This window comes from Narcine bancroftii, chromosome 5, assembly GCF_036971445.1.
Source record: "Narcine bancroftii isolate sNarBan1 chromosome 5, sNarBan1.hap1, whole genome shotgun sequence".
Taxonomy (NCBI): Eukaryota; Metazoa; Chordata; class Chondrichthyes; order Torpediniformes; family Narcinidae; genus Narcine; species Narcine bancroftii.
This window is the reverse complement of record NC_091473.1, coordinates 120105490-120124572: the sequence shown is the minus strand read 5'-3', so window position 1 is coordinate 120124572 and position 19083 is coordinate 120105490. Positions and strand designations below refer to the sequence as shown.

Sequence of the window (19083 nt, the reverse complement as noted above, 5' to 3'; positions counted from 1 at the left end):
GTTATAGTTCAAAAGAAAGGAGTTGATGAAAGGAGCTGCAAAAGCTATCAAAATTAATCAATAATTTGACGTACTTAATTAAAAGATTAGCACCAAATTAAACATAAAATATGCTTAAAATATTCCGTTTTAAAAGTACTTACTGCTGTTTCTATATCTTCTGCACCAAGTTTAAGTTGGATTGCTGAAAACCCACCCATCTCACCAAACTAGAAAAATAAATCAAAAATTCACATCTAAATTGGTGATAATTGACTTCTTTCATAAAACATTTGTAGTAAAAGTAGATTAGTGATCGAAAGGCAATCAATTACTCTGTGCTGAGCTGATGTTGAGGAGTTGCACACCCAGAGAACTTGAGAATTTCTGCTGGATGTCACCAACTTTTATTCTTTCCACTTCCAATACAGTTAAAATTGTATTATGCAATTCCATGATATATGGAACAAAATATTTTACAAAAGGATACTACCCTGGAGCAAAGTTTATGAGTAAAGGAAAAAGAGAAATAATACGATTTTGGTAATGGCACTCAGTGAGGATTTGAACTTTCGCTGTATGGAATGAGCAAAAACATGAGAAAACTAATCAATACCATTAAAAAACTTAATTTGCTCTTTCATGCATGTCTGTCTTCATTAAATTTGATGAACTTTTGTGATAAGTCAACATTTCCTTAAATATGTTAATTAAAAGCTCATTTTACCAACAGTTATCAATTCTGGATAAACCACTCAAATTATCAAATTTTGATAAACAAATCTGAACTGAAAAGGTGGCTACCAAATGCATCGAGGCAGCTGTCAATTCTATTGTGCAATGCAACAAAGATGATTCATTGCCAATCCTTTCTAACATTTCCAGAGTGCTGCTTGATTAAAAGCTTATTAATTTTTAAACAAAGCTCAATATTAGAATGGAACCACAGTAGATTATAAATACAATCAGTGGAAAATTACTCAATGAGGTTTTATTAATAGAAATTTAGTTAAACAATGGCCTGAGTTTTTAAGGCCAGCAAAAAAGAGATGGAATTTGCTGCTCACCTCTAATAAAATTTTCCACAAAGATCTCGGTCTCAACGTGGTACAAACTAGCATTTTTCAAATAAAGGCATCAGCTGAAAGAAGTCCCTGGCATGCAATCACAGTGAGCTGCCACTAACATCAAAAACTTTCCACAGACAGCAAAGCAGGAAGACAAAGGCACATTTTTCATTTAAAATTATTTGGATATTTGATAGAACATTAACTAATGATTGAACTATGCAAATTAGAAAAAAAAGTATCTGTTTGTTTTAAATACTTATCAAACAGATTTTCTATCAATATACTAAAAATGTATTTTAGGACCATAATATTTGCAAAAACAGAATCACATCTTCATATATCATTAATGACATAACTAATATCGAGTAACTAAATGCAATTTTTAAAATGAAACAATATATTTTTCAACGAAAGCACTTTGCAAATACCTGAAAGTATTAATTTCCCAATTACAAAGTTGTAAAACAAGACAGTCTGAGCAAAATTCTAACAGCAACTTCAGGGTTTCCACTTTAAACCCTGTGCATAAAAATGTCTTGAAGTTTCCAACAATAAACAATAAATAAGTTTCAAACAATAAATCACAGTCTGGTTCAGGTCATTATTATAAATGTTCCATTGGTGTTAAATCAGTGGTTTTCAAATTTTTTCTTTCCATTGTGACAGAATATAGATGTTTTTGGGAGATAAATTAGAGCAGTTATTTTAAAACAGATTTTATTTATCAGAGCTGTAGGTTGTCTGGAGGGGAACTTGCTGTTCTAAAAGGGTCATGTAGTTTTGCAAGCAGAGAGGATCAAACAGGTTTTCTCTCTCAGAGAGAGAGAGATCAGTTCGACAGTGATACAATCAGCAACAGCAGCTGGGCCTGGAACAGGACAAGCTGGCGAGCTTATGGAAAACCCCATTTGGGAGATGGATTGTGAGTGCTTGGTTCAGCCTGGTCAAAGCCCTTGTGGTTCATGCAAGAGGAGAGGACTGTCTGTCTAATGTTTCACTTGAAATAAGTAAAACAAAAAGGAACTTTGTGGTGACCTGAAAGAAAGAGGTTATCATCTGGAGAACCCCGAGGGGGCAAGTTTCTTCGGCAGACGCTGAAGTGGCTGATGGAAGTAAATTAGTTGTGGGTGCCAAGCGTACAACGAATCTCTCTCTGAAAACCAACAAGAACCTACCTGAGCAGTAACCATTTTCCTTTCAAGCACCAAAGCCTGGTGAACTTTCTAAATGTTAAATTCTGTGCACAGTTTAAGAATTGCCTGCAACCAGGAAACTTGGAGGAATGAGAAGTGAGATTGGACTGTGAACCAAAGAACTTATCTGAACTTACACACATATTACATACACAGGAGAATTAGAAGGAGATAAAGTTAGGTTAGTTAAGTCAGTAGTGATGTTAAAGTGTGATTCTGTTTTCATGTTTAAAGATAACTAAAAACAACTTTTGTTTAAGTAACCATTTGACTTGGTGAATATCTATTGCTGCTTGGTTTTGGGGTCCTCTGGGCTCGTAACACCACTCACATGCAACTTTAAGTAATCCCTATGCCATATCTGAACATTCCTTCTGAATACCATCCTTCTATCTAACACATGATTATATTTTATTTCATGCTGTACATGCTGTGTGCTTCGTAAGCAATTACTTAAATGGTATGTGAGTGGAAATAAAAATGTTTGAAAATCATTATTTTAATCACACCCAATTGACTCATTATGTGCACGGTTTCATAACTCCAAAGGAAATTGGCCCATGATAATTTTTCTCATGCAAAATATTTCAGTAACAATTGGGTCTAAAGCAGTGGTTCTCAATCTTTTTTTCCCCACTCACATACTGCTTTATGTAATTCTTTACTAATCACAGAGCATCTATGGCATAGAGATTACTTCAGGTGGCATGTGAGTGGAAAGAAAAAGTTTGAAAGTAACTGAGTTAAATGGTGATTAACATCAGTACAACTTGTTTCTTTCTGGGGAGAATCTTTGAACTTCACAGTACAAGGATGAAATGCTGATAATCCCAGAGAACCTACTGTCATTTTGCTGATTCTCTCAGAAATATTTTTATATCAAATCATTACATCCAATGTTGCATTAACAGCCATTCTCCTTCTTAATGTTATGCCTGCTAAAATTATTTTAAAAAGTCATCTGAATGATTGTGGATTCTTCTGGTAACAATGTAATCCTGACACCTTCAAGTATACTACACTGCCTATGTATCTTAATTAATCATTTAATGTGACAGTTTTTAATTTATCACGTGTGAAATTATCTAATAGATTTAAGAGGAGGTACTTCCAATGACTGCAGGATATATAATCCTCAAAATTTATTAAACTGTATTTGGGACAAATTGTCTTGAATCTCATTTATTCTTCCAGATGCAAATGAGATTACATGCAAGAGTGAGGAAATTCTCTGATTTCCTTTATTGATCTCAGTGCACTTGTATGATTTTATCCCCCCCCCCCCAGTTTTATTTACTATCGGCTTTCTAGAGTTTTGCACCGTGTCTGGACTCTGAAAAACAGAAGAGTTATTTGGAAAAGATAGCACTGGCATAATGAGCCAAATTTTTCTGCTCCACCATTCCATTACTTCTCACAAACCTGCACCAAATGATTTATAATCTCTAAAGTTCTCAACCTAATAAAATTGAAAGTTTTAAAAAAAAATCATACCTCTCTTGGAAGCTGCTTATCACTTCCACTGATTGAAATATCTGAACATTCCTTCTGAATACCATCCTTCTATCTAACACATGATGATATTTTATTTCATGCTGTACTCTTCCAGCTTTTCTTCTGTCCACCTCTTCAGTTAGATTTCTTTGGAATGCTATTTTTCCCATTTCTATAATATTCTTTATTAATTATGGAAAACTTGTGTCCAATATTCTTTATATTTCCATCTTCTCTTTCAGTATAGTATTATACAACATTGAGCAAAGCAAATATTCACACCAGATTATTTACAATACTCATACAAGATCAGTCAGTTTATTTAAAAAATGAAGAGAAAGCAAAACAGAATGGAGTGCCTACCCGATTAACCAGATCCACGAGCCAGCCATGAGGTTCCTACAAAATAATGACAAAAATCAGTAAATCCTTCCACAATCATAATGCTGAACAAATAGAAATTTGTGGTTCATGGGCTGCCTATAACATTTCTGTTATGTGTTGAAACAGTATCAGTCAGACCACACCTTGAGTACAAACTAACAGTCAAATGGTGTTAATTGAATATGATAAGAGGGCAGGAGAGAGGAAAGGTGAGAATTGATCTGAGTAGGGGGTAGCTTTTGGCTCTGTGGAAGGAGACAAAATGAAAAGGGAAGAGAGAAAGAACAAGAGTAAAGGAGATAAGAAAAACATGGGGGAGGGGGGGGCTAACAGAAACCAAAGAAGTTGATTTTAATACATCCAGTTGGAGGATTCCCAGACAGAATATGAGGTGTTGTTCCTCCAATCTGTGATTGGTCTCAGTCTGCAAGGGAATGCGGCGGGGTATTGAAATGTGTTGCCACTGGGAGATTCCTCACTATTGTGGTGGACAGAACCAAGGTGCTCAATGAAGTGATCTTCTGGTCTGCATCCAGCATCTCTGATTGGAGGAGACCTCAACGGGAACTCCAGGCACAGTAGATGACTCCTGCAGATTCATAAATGTTTCTTCACTTGGAAGGACTGTTTCGGGTCCCATATGGTGGACAGAGAAGAGACGTGGCCGCCAGTGAAGCAATTCCTGCAGTCACAGGGCTAAGTGCCAAGGGGGCGATTGGTGGAAAGGGTGGAGTGGATGAGGGAGTTACAGAGGGAGCGGTCTCTGAAGAAGGTGGAGAGAGATGAGATGTTTGCTGGTGGTATCACATAGTAGGTGGTGGAAATGGCAGAGGATGACAAGTTGGATATGGAGGTTGGTAGATGAGAGCAAGGGGGCCAGAGCAGAAGTGCAAATAATGGAGGATATGGGGTGAAGGCCAAGTTGATGGTAGTAGAGAGGAAATCACATTGTTTGGAGGAGGAGGACATCTCTGATGATAGGGCATGGACGATCTCGTCCTGGGAGCAAATGCTTCAGACGGAGGAATTGAGAGAAAGGAATGGAATCCTCACAAGGGACAGGATGTTAAGAGGTGTTGTCAAAGTAGCTGTGTGAGCTTGTTGTGGAGTCTGAATTATATGTTTGAAGTGGAGGCATTTTTGAAAGATCGAAAATTAAAAGTTACTGGGATCAGACACAAAAATTTTGAATGGTGGGGTACACTGGGGGGCTATTAGCCCACTCCTATTCTTATTTATTTGTGTTTTAGTTATTTAATAACAGCTGGACCATGAGCTGTTGTCCTGTTCCAACCTTATTTGGTTGAACAATATGGCTTAATATGCAATGAACTTGAAATTCCTCTAGCTAAATGAAGCACAAAAGTTTGCAGACTTTGCGATTGTAGTAAAAACACACCAAAATGCTGGAGGAACTCAGTTGGTCTTGCAGCAACCATAGGAGATAGATATATTGCTGACATTTCGGGCCTGAGATGTTCATCAAGGAATAGGCAAAGAATGAGCAAAAGAAACAGGAAATCTCAAAATATAGACAGTACTAGCTGGGGAGAAGATCAGATCCACAAAAGGTGTTAATTGGATATAAGGGGAGGGATGAGAATTGATTTTGTCTGTGCAAAGGGAGGCAAGAGGGAAAAGGGAGAGAGATAGAGCTAGGGGAAAATAAGTTGGAGAGGATTTAACAAAGGCCATAGAAATGTATGTTAATGCCATCCAATTGGAGAGTGCCCAGACTGAAGATGAGGTGTTGTTCTCTAATTTTTGGGTGGTTTCTGTCTGAAGCAAGAGACCATGGACAGACATGTCAGCAAAGGAATGGGACAGGGAATTGAAATGGGTGGCAACTGGGAGATCCATGCTATTGCAGCAGACAGAGCTGAGGTGCTCAACAAAGTGATCCCCAAGTCTGCACCCAATCTCTCCGATGTAGAGGAGACCACAACAGGAGTACCCTTGCAGATTCACAATCTGTTTTGGTTGGAAGACAGCCAAAGACATTTCTGAAAATCAACTGCAAATGTAAAGATTCATCACAACTGAGGTATGCAGATAAACATCAACTTCAACAATGGTCAGAATGCATGGCTTTCCACACATTTGATTGGCAATGCTATAAAATGCCATCAAAGCTATATGCAAAGTCAGGCTCCATGCACTCATTATAGTTACCCCCCAGTCCAACTCACCTTCTGCAAGTTGGCAGGTGGTGAGATGGCAAACAATTTGCCGTCCCCAAAAACATCTGCCCAATTCCTCTGGCACATTTTCATTCTGTTCTTGAAGTGGTACTCATTACCTGGATTAAAAGCCTGGAAAGCCAAACAACAAAGCTTAATATTATATAAAAAAAACATGAAAAGTCACTAAAAACAAAATGCAACAAACTGTCCCTCTTTGATATGCAAACATTGAAGGTCAATTGAACGTAAAAATTAATCTCAATTTATATCCTTATTGGTATCACTACGGATGCAATTTTCACAGACTTTTCTCATTTATGATCCATCAAACTGAAATGAAACCCTTGAATGCACAAATTTTTATCGACTGAGGACCATCTTTAGATGGCGCAGAAGTCCATGGGCCCCACTATTGCCATTACTTTAACATATTATGGAGGTGGATAGAGTACAGTATAGGTGAAGCAACATCACATAACCCACATTACTCTAATGTACACAAGAAATACAACCATGCGTGGAATGAACATGAATGATGTGGGCCTCAAACACTGAACTATTCTTCAGCCAAGAGTTAATGTGCTGCTTTAGCATTTGTTAAACAGCTTGACTTATCTGGGTTAATATTTGCAATGTTCATGAGTTTATTCTTTTCCAGCTTTCACCAAGAGATTCAGTCCCTCCTCTGTTCATGTCTGCTTGACATACTCTCTCAACCATATTCCCCAAGATCTGGATTCACCCTCAGACAACCACCCCCTACTATCTACTCCTATCATAAAAATGTCAGAAATATGCCCCTCCAGGCTCCTACACTTGTTTAATCAGATCCATCAATTTCATGATGCTCCTTACATCCACCCTTCCCATTGCTCCGGCTCCCTGATGGTTCAAGTATCTGCCAATTACCACTCTGATTATACTTAATCTCCATGGATCTCGGGTAGAGAGTTTCACAGATTCAGAAATATCATGGTCTTAAATGGCTCTCATAATTCTGAAACTATGCTCCCTTTTTCCAAGATAGCCCCACGAGGAGAAACATCCTCTTGGCATCCATTCTGAGAGTATCCCACAGAATCCTGAGAGTTTCAATTAGATGACCTTAGTCACCAAAACTCCAATGTGAATACACTCAATTTCTCTCCATACATTAAACCCTGCATCCTTGAAATCAAAGTAATGAACCTTCTCTGTATTGCCTCCAATGTAAGCACAACCTTTCTGAAACACACAGACCAGAACCACATGCAGAACTCCAGGTGTGGTTTCACTGCAACCCTATAAAATGCATCAGAACAGATCTTCTTCCTTCTTTGGCTTGGCTTCGCGGACGAAGATTTATGGAGGGGTAATGTCCATGTCAGCTGCAGGCTCGTTTGTGGCTGACAAGTCCGATGCGGGACAGGCAGACACGGTTGCAGCGGTTGCAAGAGAAAATTGGTTGGTTGGGGTTGGGTGTTGGGTTTTTCCTCCTTTGTCTTTTGTCAGTGAGGTGGGCTCACAGATCTACTTTATTCTTGCAATAAAGGTTAACATTCTATTTGCTTTCCTAATTACAGGTATGCACTGCTTAATGGCCATGATACATTCTGTGACATTGGGCATTATGCGATGTGGATGTGCGTGAACACCATATTATATACTTAGCAAAGCTAAAAAGGAAACTGTAGTGTACCTGTCAACTTTTTATTTATAAGTAGGGATCAGTGTGGGGACTGATAAGGAGCTGTGGGGTAGTGATATCAGTGTGGGGACTGAAACGGGGCTGTGGGGAGAGAGCAGGGCAGTGGGATCAGTATGGGTATACTGTGTACAATTTCCTATAGTTAGCGATCACTTTTTCTAATTTGCTGCTGACTTGCTTGTGGCAACTGAATAGTTATGGGACCACGGATGTATATGCGGTTGGACGTTGCCCAAAGAGATGTTAAGCGGCGCATACCTGTACTTGCAGCTCTGTACCCCACCTCTTACGGTTCAAGTACTGAGGATCCTGATCACATTGTATTGCAAAAATAATATTTTTCTTTACAATGTGGGTAACCTCACACTTTCCTACATTAAATTTCATCTGCCATCTTTTTGTTCATCACTAAACCTACCTTCAATTCCTTTGGTGGCTTTATGTATCCACCTCACAATGTAAGCCCATCTCGTGAGAAAACTATACCTGACTCTGGATACTAAAAATAGTCAACATACCATGGTGAGTACTCCCATAAGGCTGATTGGAATTGGGTCTTGTTTGACTCGTGCTGCAACCAGATCCACTAAAAGCATCACCATATTGTAGATTCCCTCATGGATTTCAGTACCCCATTTATGGACAGCACTTGAAGTTAATAACTGTAGAAATGATCAAGGAAGAGTGTATCAGCAACTCCTTTATTTACAACCCCTGAACAATTAGATCTTTTTTTTAAAACTTTATTTAATAATTTGCAAAGTACAATAAAATGAATACAAAAAATACATAAAAACAAACAAAAACAAAAACTATAAACTACATTCCCTCCCCCCTACTAAACTGATAAACCAACCTACCCTCCCCCCTTGGAGCCTTAAAAGAAGAGTATTAAATATTCTCTGATGTGCCATTTACTTAAATTTTATACACATATATTTTGAATACAAATCCCACATATCAACAAAAAAAAATAATTGTTTCATAAATTATGGCTTTTTTTGTAAATACAAACACAACTGCAGTTCATTATGCCATCTTTGCAAACTCAATTGTACATCATTTTTTCATGCAACAGCTCTACATTTTCTCGCTACTGCTAACCCTAATCTTAAAAAAGCTGAGTACGATTTAATCATTCGTAACTCTGTAAAAGGCACATTAATATAACATCAATGGATCCAATTGCAAATCTATTTTGAACAAATCTCTCAAAAACTTTACAACTTCCTCCCAAAAATGTTTAACTTTCTTACATAACCAAACTGAATGAAAAAAGTACCTTTTGGCTTTCCAAATCTAAAACACAAATCTGTTAAACTAAATCCATATCTCTTCATTTTCTCAGGAGTCAAATATAATTGATGTAAAAAATTATAATTAACCATATTATAGCTCTCATTAATTAACTTTGTAACACTATCCACACATATTTTTGACCATTCTTCCCATGTCAAAATAATATCTAAATCATTTTCCCATTTCTCTTTAATCTTATTCATATCTACCTTTTCCATCTTCTCCTATAACAACCTATACATATCTGACCTGGTTTGATCTGGTAAAATTAACTCTTGCCCATAATTCTTCTTCAAAAAATTACAAAGCTGATAATAAGCAAACAAATAATTTGACAAAACAAATACCATAGAACAATTCGATCCCGAGTGCAATAAGATGTGAAGGACAAATCAACTGATAAATTCACGAGTCTAAAACAAAACAACTTTGAAAGTTGAAATAATGCTTAAAACTTCAGGCATTTCATTACAATCTTTTATGGCTTTATACAATCAAATGTAGCGCACAGCTATCAGATCAGTTTTGTTCCATACCATGAAAATACAAGCATTTGTGAAAGATCAAAGCTGACCTACAAAATAAAGTTCAATTCTACAAGTTAGAATATAGGTGCAATGTCACGCTAATAATCTGTAAACATCTAAATTGCTTTTCCTTACCTTTTTAAAAGCTTCAGGCATACATCGGTCTGTAAATCGTTTACAATTTTCATCAGGATCAGCGAGACCTACAGCAATCACATATATGAATCAAACTCAAAAAGCTTCGGTGGCCATAGTTATTAATAACAAGAAAATGCATGGAGATTTTTGCCTGCCTGACTACCTTAAAACTTTACAAAACTTTACTATCAGGAAAACAGAATAGGTTTCTCATTTTTATGGATGATACATTTAAAAGGGGTCTGCAGTGAGGCTACAGTGGTCATGGCTCACAACATAGTTTCACCATGTCCCTTCAATACCAGGTTGCGAACATGTTTCCAATGTAACCTTGGAACAATTAGAGATATGATAGGATTTATTTTTCTGATTACGAGTAGACTCTGTGCCAAAATTAAATCAACTACTTGTAAACCACTTCCCAAAGTTTGTCCAAGAAATCTTGTTCTGCATAGAAAAATATGTAGCATTATCCCGATCATAGCAATTGGATAAGATAGATGGAAAAAATAGACAAATAGATATGATGAAGAAAACATCAGAGATCTTCCTGATACAGCATTTTGGATATAATAAAGCATCACAAACAGGCATGTGAGTGAGGTAAAATGAAGAAAAGGACTGAACGCTTGCGCAAGACATACAGTGGAGGTCATGGGGGCTTAGCACCCTTTGTGGGGGGCTTTGGGGGAAGAGCGTCCCCCCCCCCCACATTTTGAACATTTTTGAAAACGTACACACAAATTACCAGTTTCAAACCATTAAAAAAACTAGTCATTTTAAACAAAATTAATTGTTTTTTTTTGACAGTGAGCACAATATATCAGACAGACACTACCATCTGCACCCAGACTCCAAGCCCTTTCCAGATCACCAGGCAGTACCTGCTTGACCTATGCTCAAATCAGAGTGTCTGGTTCTCCTTGTCCCAAGCAGTACTTCCCCATAACTAGCACCAAGCATGCTAAGCAGTGTCTTTGCCCAACTGCCTCCAATCCCCCAAGTCGTAACTACTACTCTGCACCAACTCCCCAGGTAACGCCCCTGTCCAACATGTCCTCAATCACCTGGCAGCAACCTTGTCCAATCTGCACCCAATCCCCAGGCAGAGCCCCTGCCCAATCTACTCCCAATCCCCAGGCAGAGCCCCTGTCCAATCTGCATCCAATCCCCAGGCAGAGCCCCTGCCCAATCTGCATCCAATCCCCAGGCAGAGCCCCTGCCCAATCTGCATCCAATCCCCAGGCAGAGCCCCTGCCCAATCTGCATCCAATCCCCAGGCAGAGCCCCTGCCCAATCTGCACCCAATCCCCAGGCAGAGCCCTGCATAACCTGCACCTAATTCCCAGGCAACACCCCTGCCCAACCTTCACCAAATCCCCACACTGAGCCTGTGTTCAACCTGAAACCAATATCCAGGCAGCTCTGCTGCCCAATCTGCACCCAGTCCCCAGACAGTAACTACCATCCCTGCATCGGATCTCTAAATAGTGCTATCCCATTCTGCGCCCAGCACCCAGAGGCAGTATATTCTGCAACCCTTGCCTTCCTTCCCCAATCCTCTGGAAGGCAAGAGGCTCCTTCCACAAAATAGCCATCTCCTCCCATACCCATGGGCCCTCACAGCACCATGCATTCAAAGGCCAGCTCCCCAGCGTCATAAAGCGGGCTCAGAATTTCCTCCTCATAAACCGTTGCAGTTTGAATTTCAGCTAAGGTGGCCTCGAAATACTGAACTTACCTGAACGGAGCCTCTACTCCTGCTGCTTCGGAGGACGATACCAGGCAACTGCTATGTGTTAACTCACTGTGCTCACTTGCCCTGGCCCCACAGATGGGCAAGTGCAGGTGTGCCTGTTGATGCACAGCCCACCTCTCTTGTGGCCATTCATGTGTCATCAATCTAAACAACGATGAGGAAGGGAGCCGCGAGCAAGCGTGCGACTGGACAGCCAGTCACAGTTGTAGAGTCAACAGTGCTGGTGAGCGAAGGGGTGAAAAATGTGGAAATCATTTTAAAAATGTGGAAAATCAATTTTTAAAATGTGGAATTTTCACATGCCCGCACAAAGCACTCACAATATTCTGCCTGCATCTGCAATTTTCACAAGTTAAAGTCTGCATTAGTATTCTGGAAGGAAATTTTCTCTAAGTGTTAATTATGTGATTATATACAAATAGCACAGAAAGCCATTCACCCCAACTCTCCATCCTGACCTTAATGCCACACTCCATCCTCTTAGAACCATAGAAGACTATAGCAAATAAAGCATGCCATTTGGCCCCTCTAGTCTGTGCCAGCCATCATCTCCCTAGTCTCACTGACCTGCTCCCATTCCATAACCCTCCAGGCCTCTCCCATCCACGTACCTATCAAATTTATTCTTAAAACACACTATCGAGCCTGCATTCAACACATCCGATGGCAGTTCATTCCACACTCCCACCACTTCCTGACTCTTCTCATGTAAATCAGGACAACAGTCTTCCTCAGTCTCCTATTAAATATTTCTAATTACTTGCATCCACCACTCCACATGCTAGTGAGTGCCACATTCCATCAATGAAAAACACAATTTTTTTTTTAACAGTATAGTCCACCTCTACCAGAGAGAATTGAATGCCCCTTGCCCACTTCTTATTTTCCATGATATCTGTTAAATGCTATAAATTAAAGTATGTTATTTCTGGGCGAGACACTCAGCGAGGAAAGATATGGTGCAGCAGTTTACCTGCTCAAATCCACTGTGGAACTTACCAAGCCGCGCTAGGCACGTGGATGCGATCAGGCACTTGCCCAGTGATTCTTCACGTTTGTAAGGTATGGACCAGTGATCAGTAAATACTCGACTTTCCAATTCATATAGGTTTGTGGTTGGGAATTCAACGGTCCCTGAACAATTTCCATTCTCATCATTGCTCCTCTGCAATAAGAGAGAGAAGAATAATTTAATTACATTTTAGTATCCTTTTTCTTTTTTTCTTCTTTTCAGTTTCTCATGCAGAAAGGTATATTACAGCATTTGTCTTCAAATCCCAAGTACAGTGTATAATCATTTTAAAACATATAATTCATATCCCCAAAAATGCACTGTGTCATATCAAGTACTCCTCCAATTTGAAGAGTCATGGTGCGTATGTAAACGTGTGATTGTGAGTGTGTGGCAGGTATCAGCTGCTACACTTGTGCACTTTTATAAGTACTCAATTTCCATTTGTCTGCCACCTTGCCAGTGTTTGTGTCATCATCAATTCATCATGGTGCTCAGACATGATGATCATGTCCCAGCCCTGACCTGGAACATCTGGCGATCAGGTGTCACCCATTCTATCTGCTGAGGGAGTTCACCACCATCATCCTGGTCACAATGTCCATTCCGCCCCAAGCTAATGTCAGGCTGGCACTGGAAGAACTGATCATTGTGACAAACTGTTATGAGACAGCACATCCTGATGCCCTCCCAATCATAGTGGGAGACTTCAATCTGGCCAACCTGAAGTAGTGTCTGGCAAACTACCACCAAAACGTGACATGTGAGACCAGGGGAACCAACACACTCGACCACTAATACCACCATGAAAAACTCATACCGAGCCATACCATGACTGTACTTCAGCAAGTCTGATCACCTGACTGTACTTCTACTCCCGGTGTACAAGCAGGGACTAAAGACCACAACACCAATGGTGAAGATGGCAAAAGTATAGTTAAAGGAGGCAGAGAATTGTCTGCAGGACTGCTTTGAATAGGTGGACTGGAACGTATTCAAGAACACATCCATAGACTTAAGTGAATATGCAAAAGGTGTCACTGACTTCATCAAGACCTGCATGGATGAGAGTGTGCCCACACACAAATACTGGGTGTCCTCCAACCAGAAACCCTGAATGAATCAGGAAATTCGCAACATGCTGAGGGTGAGAACAAGGGTATTTAAGGTCAGGAATCACGATATTTACAAGAAGTCCAGGTACGGCCTGCGGAAGACCATCTCTGAAGCAGAGTGGCAATACCGAAGGAAGCTAGAGACAAATACACACCAGCTATGGCAGGGAGTGCAGGCCACTAAAACCTACAAAGTGAGGGGGACCACAATAGATAGCTGCAATGCTTCACTACCAAATGAGCTGAACACCTATGGCCACTTTGAGAAGAAGATCCAAACAGTGCCTGCTAGAATTCCTGAAAAGGCTGAGGACCCAGTTCTGTCTCTGAGAGTGACATCAAAACATCATTCAAGAGCGTGAATCCTTGCAAAGCATTCAGGCCCCGACAGCATATCTGGCTGGGTACTGAAATTATGTGCCAACCAACCAAGCCGGAGTGTTCACGGACATTTTCAACCTCTCACTGCAGCAGTTAGAGGTTCCCACTGCTTCAAAATGGCATTAGTCATCCCGGTACCCAAGAAGAGTAGTGGGAGCTGCCTCAACAACTACCTCCCAGTAGCACTAACTTCTACTGTGATGAAATGCTTTCAGAGGCTGGTCATGGCCAGAATTAACTCATACCTAAGCAAAGATCTGGACCCATTGCAATTTGGTTTTCATCACAATTGCACCACAGCAGATCTAATATCACTGGCTCTTCACTCAGCTCTGGATCACCACAAAAACAGCAATTCATACATATGGCTACTCTTCATCGAGTATAGCTCGGCCTTCAATACCATTATTCCCTCAGTCCTGGTCAAAAAGGTACAAACTCTAAACCTCTGTACTCCCCCCCCCCCCCCACCCTCCCCTCAACGGGATCCTTGACTTTCTCATTAGAAGACCACAGTCAGTATGGATTGGAAACAACATCTCCTCCTCACTGATTATCAACACAAGCGCACCCAAAGGATGCGTGCTTAGCCCACTGCTCTACTTGTTATACACCAAGTGTGTGACCAAGCACAATTCCAATGCCATTTACAAGTTTGCCAACAACACCACCATTGTCGGCAGAATCACAAACGGCAATAAGGAAGCGTACAAGAGGGAGATAGATTAGCTCATTGTATGTGTAATGACAACAACCTTGCACTCAATATCAGCAAAACCAGTTGGGGTTTTTGTTGTATGAAAGGGCCCACATTGTGACTAATGGAATGAGTTTGGTGCTGCCACATTTCCTGGCAGATTGCACAGTGGATCTGCTTGCTTCAATAAAGTATAAGCAAAAACAACAAAATCAGCTCTACTTTCAAGTAAAAGACTAGCTTTTATCACATAACCAAATGGTGGAAGGGGATCCTCATTTTTAGTTCTCTAAAATCAATGTAAACAAATCACAGGCAGCCCTACCACTTCAAACCATGACTACTGGTTTAATTTACATCCAATTTAAGACTGAACGTTTACATTTTAATCGTGAAAATTTTCAAGAATGAATTTAACTGATTTTGCCAAATAATAATAAAAACTGATCTGAACCGAAAGACAAATATAGACTCACTTTAAATCCCCTTTCAAAATTCATCCTGGGTACAATGCGATGCAAACCCACACGTGATAGACTTGGTTCCATTAATTAAATATTTTACTTAGCTGTTTTCAGTCCTCAAAATACACAAACAGACATTTATCAAAATTCTCCTAGCTAATCCCAGGTTACACACTCAATTAATCTTGGTAGACTTTAGCTGCATGCATGTAATCCAAATTATATCTTAATGGCCCAGCAACCACCTTTTTATGGTCTTCAAATCTGTCTGGAAATTACTTATTTCTTTTATAATCCAAGATGGCCTCCTTCAAAAAATGTGCCTTCCCCTCTACTTTGGTACCGGGGATTCTTCCAATATAGATCTTAATATTTAATATTTTATGTGCTTATTTATGTAAATATGCTCCATGGTCCAGGAGAAAAGCCATCTTGTCTTTACCATATGAGCATAGCTCCCCACCATGACTACCAGCCCCCCCACATCTCCATCGGGCACACAAAACTCAAAACGGTCAACCAGTTTACCTATCTCGGCTGCACCATTTCATCAGATGCAAGGATCGACAATGAGATAGACAACAGACTCGCCAAGGCAAACAGCGCCTTTGGAAGACTACACAAAAGAGTCTGGAAAAACAACCAACTGAAAAACCTCACAAAGATAAGCGTATACAGAGCCGTCGTCATACCCACACTCCTGTTCGGCTCCGAATCATGGGTCCTCTACCGGCATCACCTACGGCTCCTAGAACGCTTCCACCAGCGTTGTCTCCACTCCATCCTCAACATCCATTGGAGTGCTTTCATCCCTAACGTCGAAGTACTCGAGATGGCAGAGGTCGACAGCATCGAGTCCACGCTGCTGAAGATCCAGCTGCGCTGGGTGGGTCATGTCTCCAGAATGGAGGACCATCGCCTTCCCAAGATCGTGTTATATGGCGAGCTCTCCACTGGCCACCGTGACAGAGGTGCACCAAAGAAAAGGTACAAGGACTGCCTAAAGAAATCTCTTGGTGCCTGCCACATTGACCACCGCCAGTGGGCTGATATCACCTCAAACCGTGCATCTTGGCACCTCACAGTTTGGCGGGCAGCAACCTCCTTTGAAGAAGACCGCAGAGCCCACCTCACTGACAAAAGGCAAAGGAGGAAAAACCCAACACCCAACCCCAACCAACCAATTTTCCCCTGCAGCCGCTGCAACCGTGTCTGCCTGTCCCGCATCGGACTTGTCAGCCACAAACGAGCCTGCAGCTGACGTGGACTTTTACCCCCTCCATAAATCTTCGTCCGCGAAGCCAAGCCAAAGAAAGAAAAGTATAAACGATAAATAAATACCACCCCCTCCTGTCTCTTCATCCAACATATCACCGTCAGCCACTTCCGCCATCTATTACGTGATCCCACCACTAGACACCTCTTCCCCTCCCCACCTTCCACAAGAATGCCCCCTCCTCGAATCCCTCATTCACTCCTCCCTTCCCTCCAATCGCTCCCTTGGTACCTATCCACTGCATTCAGTGTCCCCATTGTAGCCTCCTCTACATCAGGCAGACTGGATGCTGACTGGGAGCACCTTCACTGTCTGCCACAATAGCAGAGATCTCCTAGAGGCAACCCATTTCAATTCCCATCCCATTTCCATGCCGACCTATCTGTCCATGGTTTCATGTACTGCCAGACTGAGACCACCCACCAATTGGAGGAACAACACCTCATATTGTCTAGGCACCCTCCAACCAGATGGCATTAACATCAACTTCTCCAGTTTCTGTTATTCCCCCTCCCACCCACCTTTCCCTTTCACCTATCTCTGTGTTTCCTTTCCTCTAGATCTGTCTCTCTCTCTCTCTCTTGCCAGTTCTCTGTCTCCTTTCCTTCAGCTCTGCATTTATAGAGTCACCCCCTTCTCCTGATAAATTCTCACCATTCTTTCCTGTCCTCCTATCTATTTCTAATTATGCCCTTTTGCCCGTGGCCTGCACTCCTCACCCTGTTCTTTCTTCCCTCCTCCTTTAGCCTTTTTATTTAGGCACCTGTTGCTTTTTGGTCATTCCTTGGGCTCAGGCCCAAAACATTGGTTATACATCTTTACCTCCTATGGATGCTGCATGACCTGCTGAGTTCCTCAAGCATTTTTGCTTTTTCAACTACCTTCCTTGCCACCTTCAATAACCTATGTATATAGTCCAAGATACTTCTGTTCCTCAGTACTCCCCAAGACACAGCCATGCATGGTCCCAGCCTCATTAGTGCTCAAGTCAAGAGCAAACTAAAAAGGCAAATTGCCTGCTGCTTTCTGCATTGAGGAGGCAGCTGCAAGATCCATGAGAATGGCACAAACCAATTTCCCATTCATTAAAAAAAACCTCATCCTTAGTGAACACTAATTGAGAAGAAGAAAATGGTATACTATCAAACATTCAATGAAATATCTTGTGTATAATGAATTTTGTATTCCAGGAAAATATTTTGAATTGCTGTCCATCAATATAGATTTGACATATCAATTTAAATACATGTTAACTGGAGATTTGATGTTCATGTATCTTGCTACATGTAAGAGGTGGAATATTTTCTATTTAAACCATAAGTACTTAATAAGATAACATTAGATGCTTAATATACAAGTTGATCATCAACTTTTGATCAAATATATGTCCATTTTTTATTATGGCTGGGCTTTGGGAATTCATATGTATGATTATTCTCATAATGCTTCTCTTTTCTGCAGCACATTCCATAATTGCACTGTTCAAACTTATTATTACTGAAAATCAATAAACACATTTTAAAAAAGAAAAGACTTTTGACCAAAAAGCATTATCATGGCAGTAACATGTATTTAAATTATGTTCTACAAGTCAAATGCCAGGTAAGCCTCAATCCAATTTTATATACTGGTGATCAATTCTATATTTGTTTGTGTAAATTGATAAAAAGTGCCTTGAGGTTATTTTTGCTTATATAATTTGAAATAATTCAGAATCCTTGAAAAAATTAACAAAGATAAATTGTGTTTAAAATGAATGAATACAAGGGCATGTTTGTTAATGAAAGTCTATGAAAAATAACAACTTCATTACAAACACCAACATACAAATGGAAATAATTATTTTATTCCCCAATAGCAAGCAACAATGAAGTAGCTTAGAATGAAACTCAAATGATTAAACAACTAAAAAACTTGTTCTTTTCCAAAATTTCTTGGACTCCCCTATTCTAAATAGTCTTTTGTAAAACATGAAGTCTGCAGACTCTGTGGTTGAAGTAAAAACACAATACTGGAGAAACTCACCAGGTCCAACAGTGTACTTTATGTAGCAAAGATAAAGATACATAACCTGAAGACCTCAATTCTGATGTATTTGATATACTTTATAAAGTACACTGTTTCTCCAGCGTTCTGTTTTTTTACTAAACAGTCTGTTACTTTGTTTGAATTAATTACAAGTAATTTCATCAATATTACATTTTTATTGACAGGAAATTGCAATAAATTATTTCACCAATGCAATACAATACTGCATCTTTTATATTGAAATAGCTGTTGAAGTGAGGTTCTATATACGACGTTAATATATCGAAGTAAAATAACATGATTGCAAAATTAGCACTCCAGACTGGAATGCCAAATCAGGTACAATACCAAAATTTGAGTGTTGATGGAGAATGTGTTTCCACTTAAGATTAAAACT

At 40.0% G+C, this 19083-nt stretch overlaps 1 protein-coding gene across 1 annotated transcript in view; it reads right to left on the bottom strand.

Annotated features, from left to right (window-relative positions):
- The window catches only part of usp24 (ubiquitin specific peptidase 24), a 214826-nt gene that overhangs the window by 165592 nt on the left and 30151 nt on the right, over positions 1–19083 (bottom strand). The window contains exons 2-7 of the mRNA XM_069938902.1: positions 12713–12878; positions 9952–10019; positions 8509–8652; positions 6310–6432; positions 4100–4135; positions 144–209 (exon numbers count right to left, since the gene is read on the bottom strand). Coding sequence (XP_069795003.1) covers positions 144–209; positions 4100–4135; positions 6310–6432; positions 8509–8652; positions 9952–10019; positions 12713–12878 — 603 coding nt within the window. The remainder of the gene's footprint in view (positions 1–143; positions 210–4099; positions 4136–6309; positions 6433–8508; positions 8653–9951; positions 10020–12712; positions 12879–19083) is intronic.